This window comes from Erithacus rubecula (assembly GCF_903797595.1).
Source record: "Erithacus rubecula genome assembly, chromosome: 22".
Classification (NCBI taxonomy): domain Eukaryota; kingdom Metazoa; phylum Chordata; class Aves; order Passeriformes; family Muscicapidae; genus Erithacus; species Erithacus rubecula.
In genome coordinates this window covers 6,327,991-6,341,492 of record NC_136674.1, presented here as the reverse complement: position 1 = coordinate 6,341,492, position 13,502 = coordinate 6,327,991, and the positions used below count along the sequence as shown (strand labels likewise).

The 13,502-nt window shown below is 41.6% G+C and overlaps 1 protein-coding gene across 8 annotated transcripts in view; it reads left to right on the top strand.

Moving 5' to 3' along the window:
• The window catches only part of CUX1 (cut like homeobox 1), a 265,273-nt gene that overhangs the window by 40,328 nt on the left and 211,443 nt on the right, over window positions 1-13,502 (top strand). For all 8 annotated transcript variants that reach the window (XM_079325223.1, XM_079325220.1, XM_079325222.1 and 5 more), the window contains exon 2: window positions 9,146-9,256. In XM_079325223.1, the coding sequence (XP_079181349.1) occupies window positions 9,146-9,256 (111 nt within the window). The remainder of the gene's footprint in view (window positions 1-9,145; window positions 9,257-13,502) is intronic.

The following is a 13,502-nucleotide window of genomic DNA, read 5'->3' as shown; positions in this document are numbered from 1 at the left end:
CCAGTGAAGGAAAAAATCAGAATTTAAATGAGTCCCTGGATCAACAGTAAAAAGGAAGGTGAAATTGGGCCTGCTAGAAGAAGGCCACAGCATTTCCATCATATATTTTATAGGTTTTCCCTAGTGCACATGCCTGTGGTTTAGGATTTAAAACTTATAACAACAAAAAAATTCCAAGTTATGCCTAGCCCTATCTTTCCAAACCATATTTGTCATGGTAGGATAGTTTATTCATCCATTATCCCATTTCTGCAATGCCCAAAAAACATGAGAAGGGAGCAAAACACGAGGTGATTAGTTCAAGTCCATGGTAATTTTTTCCCATCCCTGAAGGAATTACTCTGTTGAAATGTGGTTTTACAAGTATTTTTAGGTTGCTTTTTTAGTGGGTATTTATACTTTTGTTGGTAAATATTTTATATCCCAATGTTAGGAAACAGCTGAAGTAGCTTTGAGATTGGAAATTGCATTTGTAAGACTGAAGGATTATTGAGTAGTGGCTGGGATGGATTCAGTCTCTAATGGCTAACCTTGTTTTAAAAAATTAAAATTAATAACACATTTAATCAAATTAAAATTGTGAATTTTTGTTCTAGAAGACAGCATAGTTAGGAGTTGGAAAAAGTTGACTAAAAGCTGAGCAACAAGTTAATTTTCATTTAGAATAAAAATAAAAAAGCTTGAGGGTTTTGGTTTTTTTTCCTCCAAACAGCAAGTTCCCAGAACTCACACTGAAGCACACCTTTGTGTGTATATATATTATTGATTTATTGGTGGCAACCTGTATAGCAAGTTATAAATCCTGGTCTGTGTTACAGGACGTGTCTTGCTTAAAGCCTGGTCATGCTTCATTTACCAGCACAGCTTAGCTGGAAACAGGAGTAACTCAATACTTTAAATGATCTAACAGAGCTTAGGTAAAAAGTTGAGCCTTTCTGATATTTAAACCACTCTTTAAAGACTATGTTTTACTTTGATCTGTGGTCGAAAGAATTATTTAATGTAGCTCATGAATCTGATCTTTCTTGGAAGTAAGACATTTGCTGAAGGTGTGTTATTACAGAATGGCAGTGTAATCCCCTTCCACCTGAGCACAGGCTGCTGCATTTGGGGGCAGACAAATGGCAAGAGCAGTGCTTTCAGTAATTTGTACTTATTCAACAATTAATTTTATTTTATATGTTTTTTCAAATTAAAGGGTCAAAACTCTTTTTAAAATCGTCTACCAAAAATTTCACTTGTGGCTCACAGGTCCTGTGCATCTCCTGGCTGGTTTGCTGGGATCAGGAACACACTGAAGGTGTTTTTGGGACATGGATGCTGTGCATCTCCTGGTTCCCAGTTTGCTGGGATCAGAAGCACAGTGAAGGTGTTTTTGGGACATGGATGCTGTGCATCTCCTGGTTCCCAGTTTGCTGGGGTCAGAAGCACAATAAAGGTGTTTTTGGGGCATAGATGCTGTGCATCTCGTGGTTCCCACTTTGCTGGGATCAGAAGCACAGTGAAGGTGTTTTTGGGGCATGGCTGCTGTGCATCTCCTGGTTCCCAGTTTGCTGGGGTCAGAAACGTGGCTGAGCTGTTGGTTTTCCCTCTGTGTCCTCCATTCCCTGTCACCCATGTTTGGAGGGCTGAGGAGGGGACAGGGGACATTCCTCCTGCCCCTGCTGGCTGTGACAGAAGTGCAGGGGATGGGGAGAGCAGCCTGGCCCTGGTGGGTCCCAGTGTACCACAATCTCCAGACCATGGTGAACATTTTATGTTCTGTGGCCACTTCACCCACGGGTAATTGGCTGCTGTGGTGTGGTCAGAGCCATGGTCAGTGTGGCCACTGGCTTTGTGCTTTGGTCAGCCCTTGATCAACCAGCCAGACAGGAGATCCTGCAGATGGACTCTACACTGGGTCTTGCCCAGGCAAGAGCTGTGCAAGCAGCCAAGTCCTTTGGTTTCCCATAATTTATTTCATTTGGCAGCAGATGCAGTTTGAATCCCCACCACCCTGTAGCTGCCCTGAAAGTCACAAATACTGAGTTGCAGCTTTTTTTTTTTGTTGTTTTTTGTTTCTTTCACAGTGATTAACCAGCCTGTACGTGATGAACTTAATTTTATGTGTTCACAGGGTTGTATTGTGATTTTACAGCACAGCCAGTGGATGGTGAGTGAGCAGATTGCTCCTCACTGCTTCCCACTGTCCCCTTGCTATATCCATCCAAAATCCTCCCTTCTGGGAAGCCTCACTGTAGCAACACTCAAATTAACTCATTACTTTTTGGCTTTTTCTGTTGTGGGTATGGAAGGAACAGGTCTGAACTTTTGCTTTTAAGTGGAAGAGTGTGAAAATGGTGGTGTGGGAAGTGGGTGAAGCTGGAGGCAGCTCTGCAGCCAGCTGGCTGGGGATGTGCTGGGCTGGCAAAACCAAGGGAGCCCTCTCCCCAGCAAACACTCACTTTTGGGGAAATTTATGTCCTTCCAAAGTGTGATGAACTGCAATGCAAAGCCGAGCAGAGTGTTAAGTAAGTGGTGGAGTGGGTTTGCTGACAGATTGTCTGAGCCCAAAGTGCAGGTCTATGGCTGAGGTAATGGAAGCTGCTGGTTCCACCCTGGAGATTCTGCAGCCTGGGGAAGGAGCAGGCTGGGGGATGCAGAGAGCAGGGGGTGCTGCTGGCTCAGGAAAAAGCCAAAATCCAAAATCCTGGTGGCTTTTAGCTCCCCAATGCTCAAGGTGAGTGGTGCTGCTGTAAGGCTGAGGTGAGGCTGGACCTAAAGGGAACAAAGGGATTGTGACTGTCTGGGGTAGAAACTGAGGAACAGGAGGAGAGGAGATTCACTCAGTATTAATTATTTTAATTCTGGAGAGAGGTCAGAGCACATCACCCACGTGCTGCTGCTGTGAGCAGGGCTGGAGACCCTGGGGCCTGGCACTTGTGCACCTGGGTCTGAGGAGATGGAAACAGGGAGAAAATAATGCTGGAAGAAGAAAAATTACCTTTTGAAACAAATAGCCAATATTTCATTATTTTCTTGACTGAGAGAAAAGGCCTGTTCAGTACAGACCTTTGGCATTGGATAGTCTCCAGCTTTGCACTTTCTAAAAAGTTTTGAATTCAAGGTGTAGAAGAAAAGACAGAAATAAACATCTTGGCTCTGGCACTGCCAAGCTTTTCCCCTCACAGTGCATTTGTTGCTGGCATCAATATTTGTGTGGTTCTTTCTGCTGATTGCAGATCCTTTTGAAAAGCCAGTGCTGCCTTTCCCCTCTTGCATGATAGTTTGATGGGCACTGCCTGAATTCATTTGTGGCACTGGCTGTTGTTGTGAGCAGACAAAGCCACTATCTTTGTTCTTTGTTGATTTTTCTTTTTGTTTTTTCTTTTTTTTCTTTTTTTTTTTTTTTTTTTTTTTTTAAAGGGGTGTGTTTGTTTGTTTGTTTGTTTTTTCAGTAGCCTGCTAATTAAGATAATTTTATTGATGGCTCCATTGGCACCTCTGTTCGTGTTCTCTTTGTTCTATGCAGTGGCCACCACACATGTTGACTCCCTGTCCCAAAAGTATTGCATAGGGCCCTAAATTTGTTCCAGTTAAAGCTTGTTCAAAAACTTATTTGGAATCAAATTACTTCAGTATGCAGAAATAAAACGTGTTTCTTGAAATTTTCTAACTAATTCTGCATGTGAAAGGTGCTTGCATCCGTTTGCCAAGTGGCAAATGTTTCCTAAGAAATGTGTTTTAATGCCTGTGGGTTTTTGCTATTTTTTTTTTCCTCCTCTGGAGTGTAAATTACAGGTATTCTGGTCTTTGTTATTTGTTCAGCAGTCACCATTGAGTTGTAAGATGGGATCATGGTTCTTAAGATGTTATGCTCTGGTTGAACTGTTTGGTCTTTCCTCTTTTTTACAGCAAGGCTGACACAAACTCTGCTCACAGAATCCTTAGTGTTTTACCTTTCTTAGCACTTGCAGCTTAGAACTGGGGCTGGCCTTTTACAGTCAAAACAGACATTAATAAAAATTCCCAGTGTCAGCTCTGTGGTTTCTCCCCCAGTCACAATCTAGAGCTTTATCAGGTGAATGTGGTTTTGTTTTTTCCAGAGGAGCACACCAAGCTTGCAAAGCAGTTTATAATTTCTGAAATATTTCTGAAATACATTATTGGTACATTGGCTTCTGGACAGGTGAAAATAATGGGGTTTTGAGACTGAGGGATGGATTGACTCATGGAGCAGCCAGGGAAATATAAAATCTCCCCAAGACAAGTAGGCTGTGCACCTGCAGAGTTGTGCCAGATGCTTCTACACTGGCATCATCCTGGCACCAGGAAATTTTCCTTTAATAGGAAATTAAAAATTGCAAAAAGCTACATTGAGAGCTTTGATAGATCTGACAAATGCAATCCTGTGAGAGGATCAAAACAGAAATGAAACTTCTGAAAATTCCTTTCAGTAGCAGATTATCAGTAGGCTGGGGAACTGATTGACCTGGTGATAAAGGGAAATACCTTAAGCACACAGAAACAGGATTTCGGGGGGAAGTGGTTAATGCTACATTTACTGGCAGAAAATTCCTAATCTACGTGAAGTTGTGGTTTGTGTCAGTCCTTTTAATAAGTAAAATGAGGTTTATGATACACAGAATCATTAAGAAAAGACCTCTGAGATCATCAAATCCAACCTGTGACTGATCCCTATCTTAACAACTAAACCAGAGCTCTGAGTGCCATGTCCAGTTGTTTCTTGAACTTTTCCAGGGATGGGGACTCCACCACCTCCCTGGGCAGCCCATTCCACTGCTTGACCACCTTTTCTATTAAAAAAAAAAATCTTCCTGGTGTCCTGTTAATCTCTGCAGCCATGCTTTGCATCCATGTCTGGAAGCCTACCAGGAAATAATCAGTTTGTCTTAAAGTTGTGATATGTGTTTCTTGCTGCACTGTAGGAGCTTTGTGGTAAATGCAGCAAGGATTAAACATTTAAATATGGGAGGATTACAAAAGTTTGGGATACAGTTATGTCATAGTACTTATAGGTGGTTATTGCAGGTTTTTGTAACTTCTTCTATGTGGGCCATGGGAATACTGGTTCAGAGCAGAGACTGAGGACTAGTTATGGTTGTTGGAGCAGCTTTTGGGGGAATTAGGATGCTGAAGTGTGATGGTTTCTTTGGTTGTGAAATGCCCTTGGCAGGGCAGTAACTGTTAGAAGTGGGTGAGGGAACAGAAACTTCATAAATAGCCAAGAAAGTTCAATTTCTTTCTGAAATAGTTTTCCTAAGTGAGTAATTTTTAGGACTCAACTTTGAGAGCAGCCACCCAGCAGCTCCCAGGTCTCAGGCATGGAAGGGCTGACTTGAATCTTCTTATTATGGAAAGGAAAGTCCTTGTTGTGCTGAACTGGTCAGTGGTGCAGACCTGCTGCTGGGTGATTATCAAAACATGCATCAGGTAGGCAAAGACATGTCAGCAGTAAAGGAAAACAACCTTGAAACTCTCCTGCAGTTTCATAATTACTTGGGGTCAGCCTCAATGCAGGCTGGTGCCAAGCAGGGGGATTCCACAGCCCCCTCAGTCCAGCTGTTTTCCCACCTCCTGCTGGAATGGTGCAGCTCCCCTGGCCCTGAGCAGGGGCAGAATTTAGGAAGGGATGGGATGGGATGGGATGGGATGGGATGGGATGGGATGGGATGGGATGGGATGGGATGGGATGGGATGGGATGGGATGGGATGGGATGGGATGGGATGGGATGTTTCCAGAGGATCCCTCTGCTCTGCTGAGTCTCTGCAGCTGTGTCACCGTGGGGTGACAGGGGCAGGATGGACAGGCTCTGATCTACCCCAGTTAAAAGAGCATCAATTCACTCCAAGGTCATTGTTGTTACACTGGAACTGGATAGTGGATTGACCCTCCTAGTTTTAGATTTTTCATTTCTGTACTGCCTGAAAGAAAGCTTTTAATGTTTGTTTTCTGGGGACTGCTTCTAATGACTCCCACACTTAGGAGCATAAGACTTTCTTGTCTCCTCTCCTCCTACTGCCTCCCTCCCACCTCCAGTAAATTTGTTGAAGTGGGTCAAAGCAGAAACCCTGGAGAGAGTTCTTTAGTTATCTCTGAACTGTGCCTGCCCTAAATCGATGGGACTTTGGGGCAGGGGGAGGGATAATGGCCCTGCTTGTTCTCTCAAGATGTGCTCAAGCAGTGACTCCCTTTCTGCAGGTGGCTATTTTGGGCCAGAAAGTTCATTAGCCAGTGTTGAATCAGTGGAACTGAAGCTTCCAGGCTTTGAATCCCTTCCACAGCCAGGTCACTGCTGCAACACCTTTGAGCCCTGGTTTTGTTTGCTTTTCATTGGAACCCTTTTGATTTCAAAGGTCTGGAGACATGGGCTCCTATTTTTGACTCTCCAACACACTTCTCTCTGTGCAGAACTACATCTGCTTTTACTGGTTATCTACTTAGAGAGTGATTGCAAGTGTTTACATCTGAGTGTTGCACTCAGGTTCCAAATATTGAAGTTAGTACTGTTTGCTCCTTAAAATGAGCTTGCTTGCAGAAATAATGCATTGGCCACATTAATTTTTTTTTAAATATTGAGCTATCTCATGAGATCAAATCACAAAAGTATGACAAATCTGCCATTAGTCCTTGTGGGTTGTAATCCTGTGTCTATTATTAGGTTTAAATAAATGAAACTTGCATTCTATACGGTTCAGATCAAGTAAGGAAGAAAAGATTAGCAATTTTCCAAACAGTTTTGATTTGAGTCTTATTAACTATGACATGGCTTGAAGATTTAATACCTTATTTTGTATCAGACCTGCTGCTCCTCAGCTGGAATTGCATCTTACTCTCTGAATTGCTCATCAGTGCAGGTCTGGGGCTCGTGGGCTCCAGCCCCAGAGTCAGAGAGCTCAGTGCAGGGGGGTGCTGGCAGCTCTCCCTGGCACCCTCTGTGCCTGATACATCACTGAAGGAAATGTTTTGTGGGTCAGACCTGTCCCAGAAGGAATTCAGAAAGTAATGGGAAGGTGTCTGGTGGTACTGCTACCAATCCTTTGGCATTTGCTACCTGACTCTTCATTGTAGCACAAAATACAAAATCTATTCATCTATCAATCAGTTCTTTCTCTTTCTTGTGTCTAAACTTGGAAGCACAGGTCTTTACCAGCCTTGCTTTTCCATTGCTGAGGTTCCTTGCTATAGCTCTCAATATTAGAAACCAAAGCACACTTGGTTCTTTGCTCCACTGAAATTCCCTCTTACTTCATGATTTGTGTTCTCTTTGCTTGGCTCTAAATGTGTGCTTCCTTTTTAAATATAGTTTTCCAAGTTTCTGGCCGTACCAGATTGTTTATATTTTTTAAAAGCCTTCTGCTTAGCCGTTATATTGCTCTTTATAGTTCTGCTTAACCACATTGGTTTCTGTTGCTCTTTTTTCTTGCATAAACTTAGCTGGGATGAATTTCAAATGTGGTTTATCCAACTGTTAAGTATTTCCCACTTTTCTGCAATAGATTTCACATATGTTACAGAATTCCAAACTGAGATCTGGTGGACATATTGCCCTGTTTCTTTACTCAAAGTCAGATATAGAAGGATTTTTAAGTATTTCATTGAGGTCACTGCTCCAGCACACTGCTTGGCTTCAAATCCATTTGTCATATTGAGCTGATTTCCAAAGATTAGGATAACTATGGTCCATATATTTATTTTAAAATCTTAATTTTATGCTAATAAACTTAAAGGGGAAAAAATATTGATCGTCTTGAGTTGGGAACTCAAAAGGTTTTTTATTTTCCCTCCAGAGGTCAAACTGTGGAGTTAGAAAAGACACATGTCCATCCATCTATCTATCTGGGATTGACCCATTCAAAAATGTATCTTAAATTAGGAATTAGACATTTTTCAGAGTACTTAGACAGTAGAATTTGTATCCAGTACCAAGTGACTTGACCACCTATTTGGGGTCTGGTATTAGACCTGACAGGAGGTCCCAGCCTTGTGCTTTTGGTCCCTTACAGGTGGTTGAGTTATGAACAAATTCCAGAAGCATGGTGAATTTCTAGTGGGGAATATTGGGAGTTTTGCAGGCAGGTTGGAGGCACCTTGGCAGAGGGATGAGGTGAAGGTAGTCTTGCTCTAGCATGTTCTCACTTTTCATGAACTTTTCCCATAGCCAGGTTTTTCTCTTTTGAATTAATAAGAGGAAAAACAGTGCCAAGTTTCTTTCCTGAATTCCTGATTCTCCCAGTGACTTGAGAAACAACGTCTATAGCTGGGTTTGCAGGGGTTTGCTTTTATTTTTTCATAATATATGGAAATACTGCAGAAGAGGCACAAACTGACATAGAAGATTGAGTATTGTTGGTTTATGCACTGATAAGTGACCCATTCAATCTATTGTGGTGACATTTGGAGGCACAGCACTGAGTGGAGGAATTGGGATGGGGATAACACACTTGGAAGAAGCTGGGAAACAGTGGGACTGTGCTTCAGTTCAGGAGAAGCTATTGGAAGATACTCTGGCATCCATCAGGTGCTTAAAAAAAGATATGTTTTGGAGAGGAAATAGAGATATCTACTAATAATCTTGGAGGAATAGATTCCAATAATAGGAAAAGATAATTTTGTATTCAAATAAGGCAAGATTTAATAGAAAAGAGTACTGCAGAGTGACTGAAGTGTAACCAGTTTAGATTCAAGTATAAGGTTAACCAATATTTGAATTAATACATTTTTATAATAGGATAACTCAAAACAAGGAAAACCAGTATCTTTAAAAAGCAGGCAGGTGAAAATAAACCTGGTTTGAATATCTGTAATCTTCACTGGACTTGGGGATTTATTAGGAGGTGTGTATTGTGTGCCATTGCTCCTGTCCTGTGTGATTATGGGATGGAGCCATGAATAGTTTTGAGAAAAATGGTGATGTTTTGGTTACAGGATGGAATCCAAAATGTTGTAAAGCTTCACTTGCTGTTATTCTGGAATTCAGATCTCTGGAAAGCTTGGTGCTGCACCCTAACCCTTCCATCTCCATACTCCCAATAACATGATGCATATATGAGGGGGTTTTGTTATTCTTTTTTTTTTAATTTCTATGACCATCACAGCTCTGACTGTATTTTTTTTTCTTTTTTGTTTATATTTCTTTAACAGAGAGAGCTCGATACCACAGCAACAATATTGGCGAACCGGCAAGATGAAAGTGAGCAGTCCAGGAAAAAACTTATTGAGCAAAGTCGTGAGTTCAAGAAAAACACTCCAGAGGTAAGGAGGAAAACTGCCCCAGTCTCTTGCTGTCTTAGGCATGTGGAAGTTTATTTCTGTAATTTTCTTGTATGTATTGCCAGGTCCTTATCTAAACCTGCTTATCGCTGATGTTTTCCTCATCAGGGAGTTTGGCATTCTGTAAATACTGAAATGTGGATTGATGTTTTTAGAGGAAGGCCTTCAAACAGGCTTGCTCTAAATTATAGGATAATGTAAAACCTGGAGAATTGCAAGAAAAAAAAAAATTCTTTACCAGTCCAAGCTCTTGGAGCACTTGGATGTAGAAAGTGACATTTTGCTGCTTAAATAAATCTATATCAAGGACATAACTTCTAAGGTGCTCATTTTTCCATCAAAAATCAAATTAAATTTCACTGTTGATTTCACTGCAAATACAACAAGGTCAGGGCTGAGCCAACCTCCCCTGGGAGGATGTGCATGGAGCAGAGCTGTGGGGTAAAACTTGCAGGGGAAAAAGCAGTGAGAAAACTGGGAAAAAGGAATATTGTGTGTGAGGAGCTGTGCAGTTCCCTCAAACCCACGGATAATCTCACTTGGTTCCCTGCTGAAAGCAGAGCAGTGCTCAGGGCTGGCTGCCTCCTCTGTTTGTTTTGTGGATTTGGGTATTTTTTTCCCCTGCTGATTGCCAGCAATCTGTTCATCCAGGAATGCTGTGGCGTTTCCAAGCCAGTTCCAGATAACTGATCTGCCAGCACCAACTCCTTCCAAGCCTCTTCCTGGGAGGGAAGCAGCAGGCAGCTCTCCCAACCTTTAGTGCTGCTTCTCCAGCAGCAGATGCTGCTCTGCTCCCTGTGGGTGCAGAGGGAGGGATGCTGACCCAGACAGGCCAAAGGCAACGTGGGGAAGAGGCAGTGTTGTTTTTATGGTGCCCTGAGGAGGCTTTTCTCTGGAGAAGAGAGAATTTGGGGACTGCATCTTTGAAGGAACTGCACTTTTTGGAAGGAATTTGAAGAGTGAGTTTAGGAGCTGTGAGAGGGTGATTGATTCCCTTTGCAAATTATTGGGAAAAGAAGGAGGAAGGAGAAAAGTGAAAGAATATGGAGAGTATAGGAAATTGTACAGAATCCAGAAAATACATGGGATTCTGGGGCCACACTTTCAATTGTTTGCTAGAAGCTGAAGTTCATGGTACAAAACTTAACTTGTTTCCTGCTGCCTTCCATTTTTTCCTGTAAGTAAAATGACAAATTCTTCAGAATGTGGCTATAGCTGCCAGTTCCCATCTGATGGCATGTTACAGGTTTCAGGAGGATTTCTTTCAGCCAGTTTTATTTCTGTGGAGCAGAAGGGGAGCAAGAAACTAAAACACCCCAAAACACTACACTTTGTGCATTGTGAGAGCACCTTGGTAACTCAGTGGGAGAGGAATGTACAGAGTTGTAATTCTTTTAAAAGATATAGTGGGAAATTATATGCAATTAGTCCTTTCCAGTAAAAAGGATACAGAAGTTAAATCATTTGATGGGAAGGTTTTAAATATTATTTTACAAAATACAATTCTATAGCCTCTATTCTCTTCCAGAATACACGAGTTTTATTTATTCAGGGACTACATTCAAAACAACACTCTGAACATCCTCAGTGTTTGAGGAAATTGGGATTTCTGCTAAGTCCTACATTCTCATATTTTGTCCTGGGACCCCTATGAAACCACATTCCTTTATAACTTTGCATGAATTTTTTAGGTTCTTTCTTTGTCTGCCTTCTCTGCCATGGTGCTCTTCTGCAGCTTTGTTTCTGAAGAGCAACTTCTACTTTCTCTGACAGAGAAAGAATTAAAATGGGATCAAAGAATTAGAAGAAAGTATCTGAATTATAATAACAGGCAGCTGTAGCCAACTTGAGATGTAGTTTTTTCCCCAGGGACATGAAGGGAGCTCAGGTGTGGAAGGTCAAGGGATTTGCTCAGGTAAATGTGGGTGTCCAGCTAACCCTGCTGGAAAACTGCACTGGATTTCCTCCTCACACCAAACTTTGAGCTTGTGCAGTGTGTGCTCACCTTCAGTTGTTTTTTTGCACTCCCAAAAAGCAGGGAGGTCTGTAAACATTTCCCAAAAGTTGAGCAGTTTTGGGAGCAGTTGAAAATCAGAAGGCAGGGTCAGTAAGTGCAGCTTTGTCTGGAAACCTCCCCAGGATGGGAAACATCCTTGAGGTGGGCAGGGAATGAATGCACAGGGAGCCACTGGCATCTCCAAACTGATACAGTCGAGTTCCTAAAACATCCAACGTGCTCTTTTTCATAACAAAAGAGTTCTGTGGTAGAAAACCAGCCTGGATGCAGAATGTTCTTCAGATAGATAAATAACAGCTCAGTTTAAATTTCCATGATAAAGTAACAACTTTCTTGGCATTAAAAAAGAAACAAAGCCACAAAGATGGAATTGTTAAATGTAACAGTCTGTTTCAGAATTTGTACTTTCCATTTTGTGTTTCACCCTGCCTGCATCCCTGTCACTGCAGCCCTGGTTTAGGCTGTGCCAGCATCTCTGTTCCTCTCCCCAGTCCCACCATAAATCAGGAGACAAGTGTGGATTTTCTTGACTTTCCTATTCATTGCTGCCTCTAGACTTTCTGTAATATCAGCTTCAAAGTTATCTCCTGAGCAGCAGAAAAAGATTCCAAAAATTCATAATGAAGTTGAGGCTACTTCTGTTTCTTTTTACTTTAAAAAATGTGGCAGATCTATTTGGGTCATTTCTGCCTTCCTTGCAAATTATCAAATTGCTGCAAAAGCAATACAATGTTTTCATGTTTGGAGGAATGACCCTAGGGCTTTTGGTATTTAAAAATGTTAAAATACTATTTCTGTCTTGGCATACTGGGAGATGGCTCTGGGAAGAAGTGTCTCATGTTTGGGAACTTTATGTGAACAGAAAATTCAGCAGTGGTTGTGCAGAAACTTTCAGAAAGGGTTCTTAACCTGTTATTGCAAAAATACTCTTTGTCTCCTCACACCTTTGAGGAGGTCATGTCAGACCTGCTGCTCATAGATATTTTGGGGTATTTTCAGTCTCAATTTGTTCCCCCCAGAGCAGCTACTGTGGAAGGCTGAGACTGGTCAGGAGATTACTTGAAACATCAATTTTACATGACTGTTACTTGGAAGACATCTCAAAATATATCATGTGAATTGCCAGCCTGCATCAGATGATTATTTTCTTACAGTGACAAATCCTGAACTGTTGTGACCAACTGTGGTATTTCTGGGGTATTTTAACCTCAGTGAAATTCTTGTTTTGCTTAATCCTCTCCTCATGTGTCAGTTGTGGTGTGAATAACAGAATGTCTGAATGACCATCTTTCAGAGTTGGGGTTTTTTAGACTCTAAATAATTCCAGGTGCACAGGTTAATCATTTTTGGCATGAAGTGTAGATAGTCCCTAATGTTGATTTTTTTTTAGTAACCACGTTTTGTTTACCTATTTCTGTTTTAAACATTGAAAATCTTATCTAACACTTCCACTTTTAAGCCTGTTTAACCTGTAATTCTCCATTGCTTTTCTCTAGGATTATAAGCCAAGTAATATTGGGGTTATTTCCAGCTCACCTGAGCCAGGGGTCATTAAACTGGGCACAAGACAAAAACCAGCCTGGGTCAGCTGCTCTTGGGAAATGAAATAAGTGACCAATTTTGTAGTGGGAGATCATGAGCTCTACAAAATCAGGCAGATGTGCAAGAAGGCCAGGTTTAGAGACAGGAGCTTTTCCTTTTGCTGTGGTTTTTATCTGATGGGTAAAATGGTAAATTGGATGGGTGATTCCTCACTGGAGTCCCTTTGCAGCTTCTGGATTGTAAATGAACCCAACTGGTGAGATTGAGAAAGTCAAGATTACCTTTAAATGCCCAAATTCCCATCTGAAACCTGTAAAACAGATTAAACGTTCAGTGGGCAGAGATATGGAGGGATGTGGGAAAATCTCTAAGCACAGAAACATAAATTCTCAAACAAAGATGCTCTGGAAAATGGAATATGGGAAAGTGCTAGAAATCAAAATAATACCTGAACACTGACTTGGTGGAGAGGGCAGCCTGCTGACCTGACTTTGGTTAGTATCAAATAAATGACATTTACCTGCCTACATCAAAGCTGTTTTCCATCAGTGTCACCCAAACCATCCCTGTCACCCCCATCCTGCTCCATCACAGTTCTGCAGTGCCCCAAAGAGAAAGAAAGATGCCTGTAAAATATTCTGTTACACAATAATGATTTTTTCCTCATGT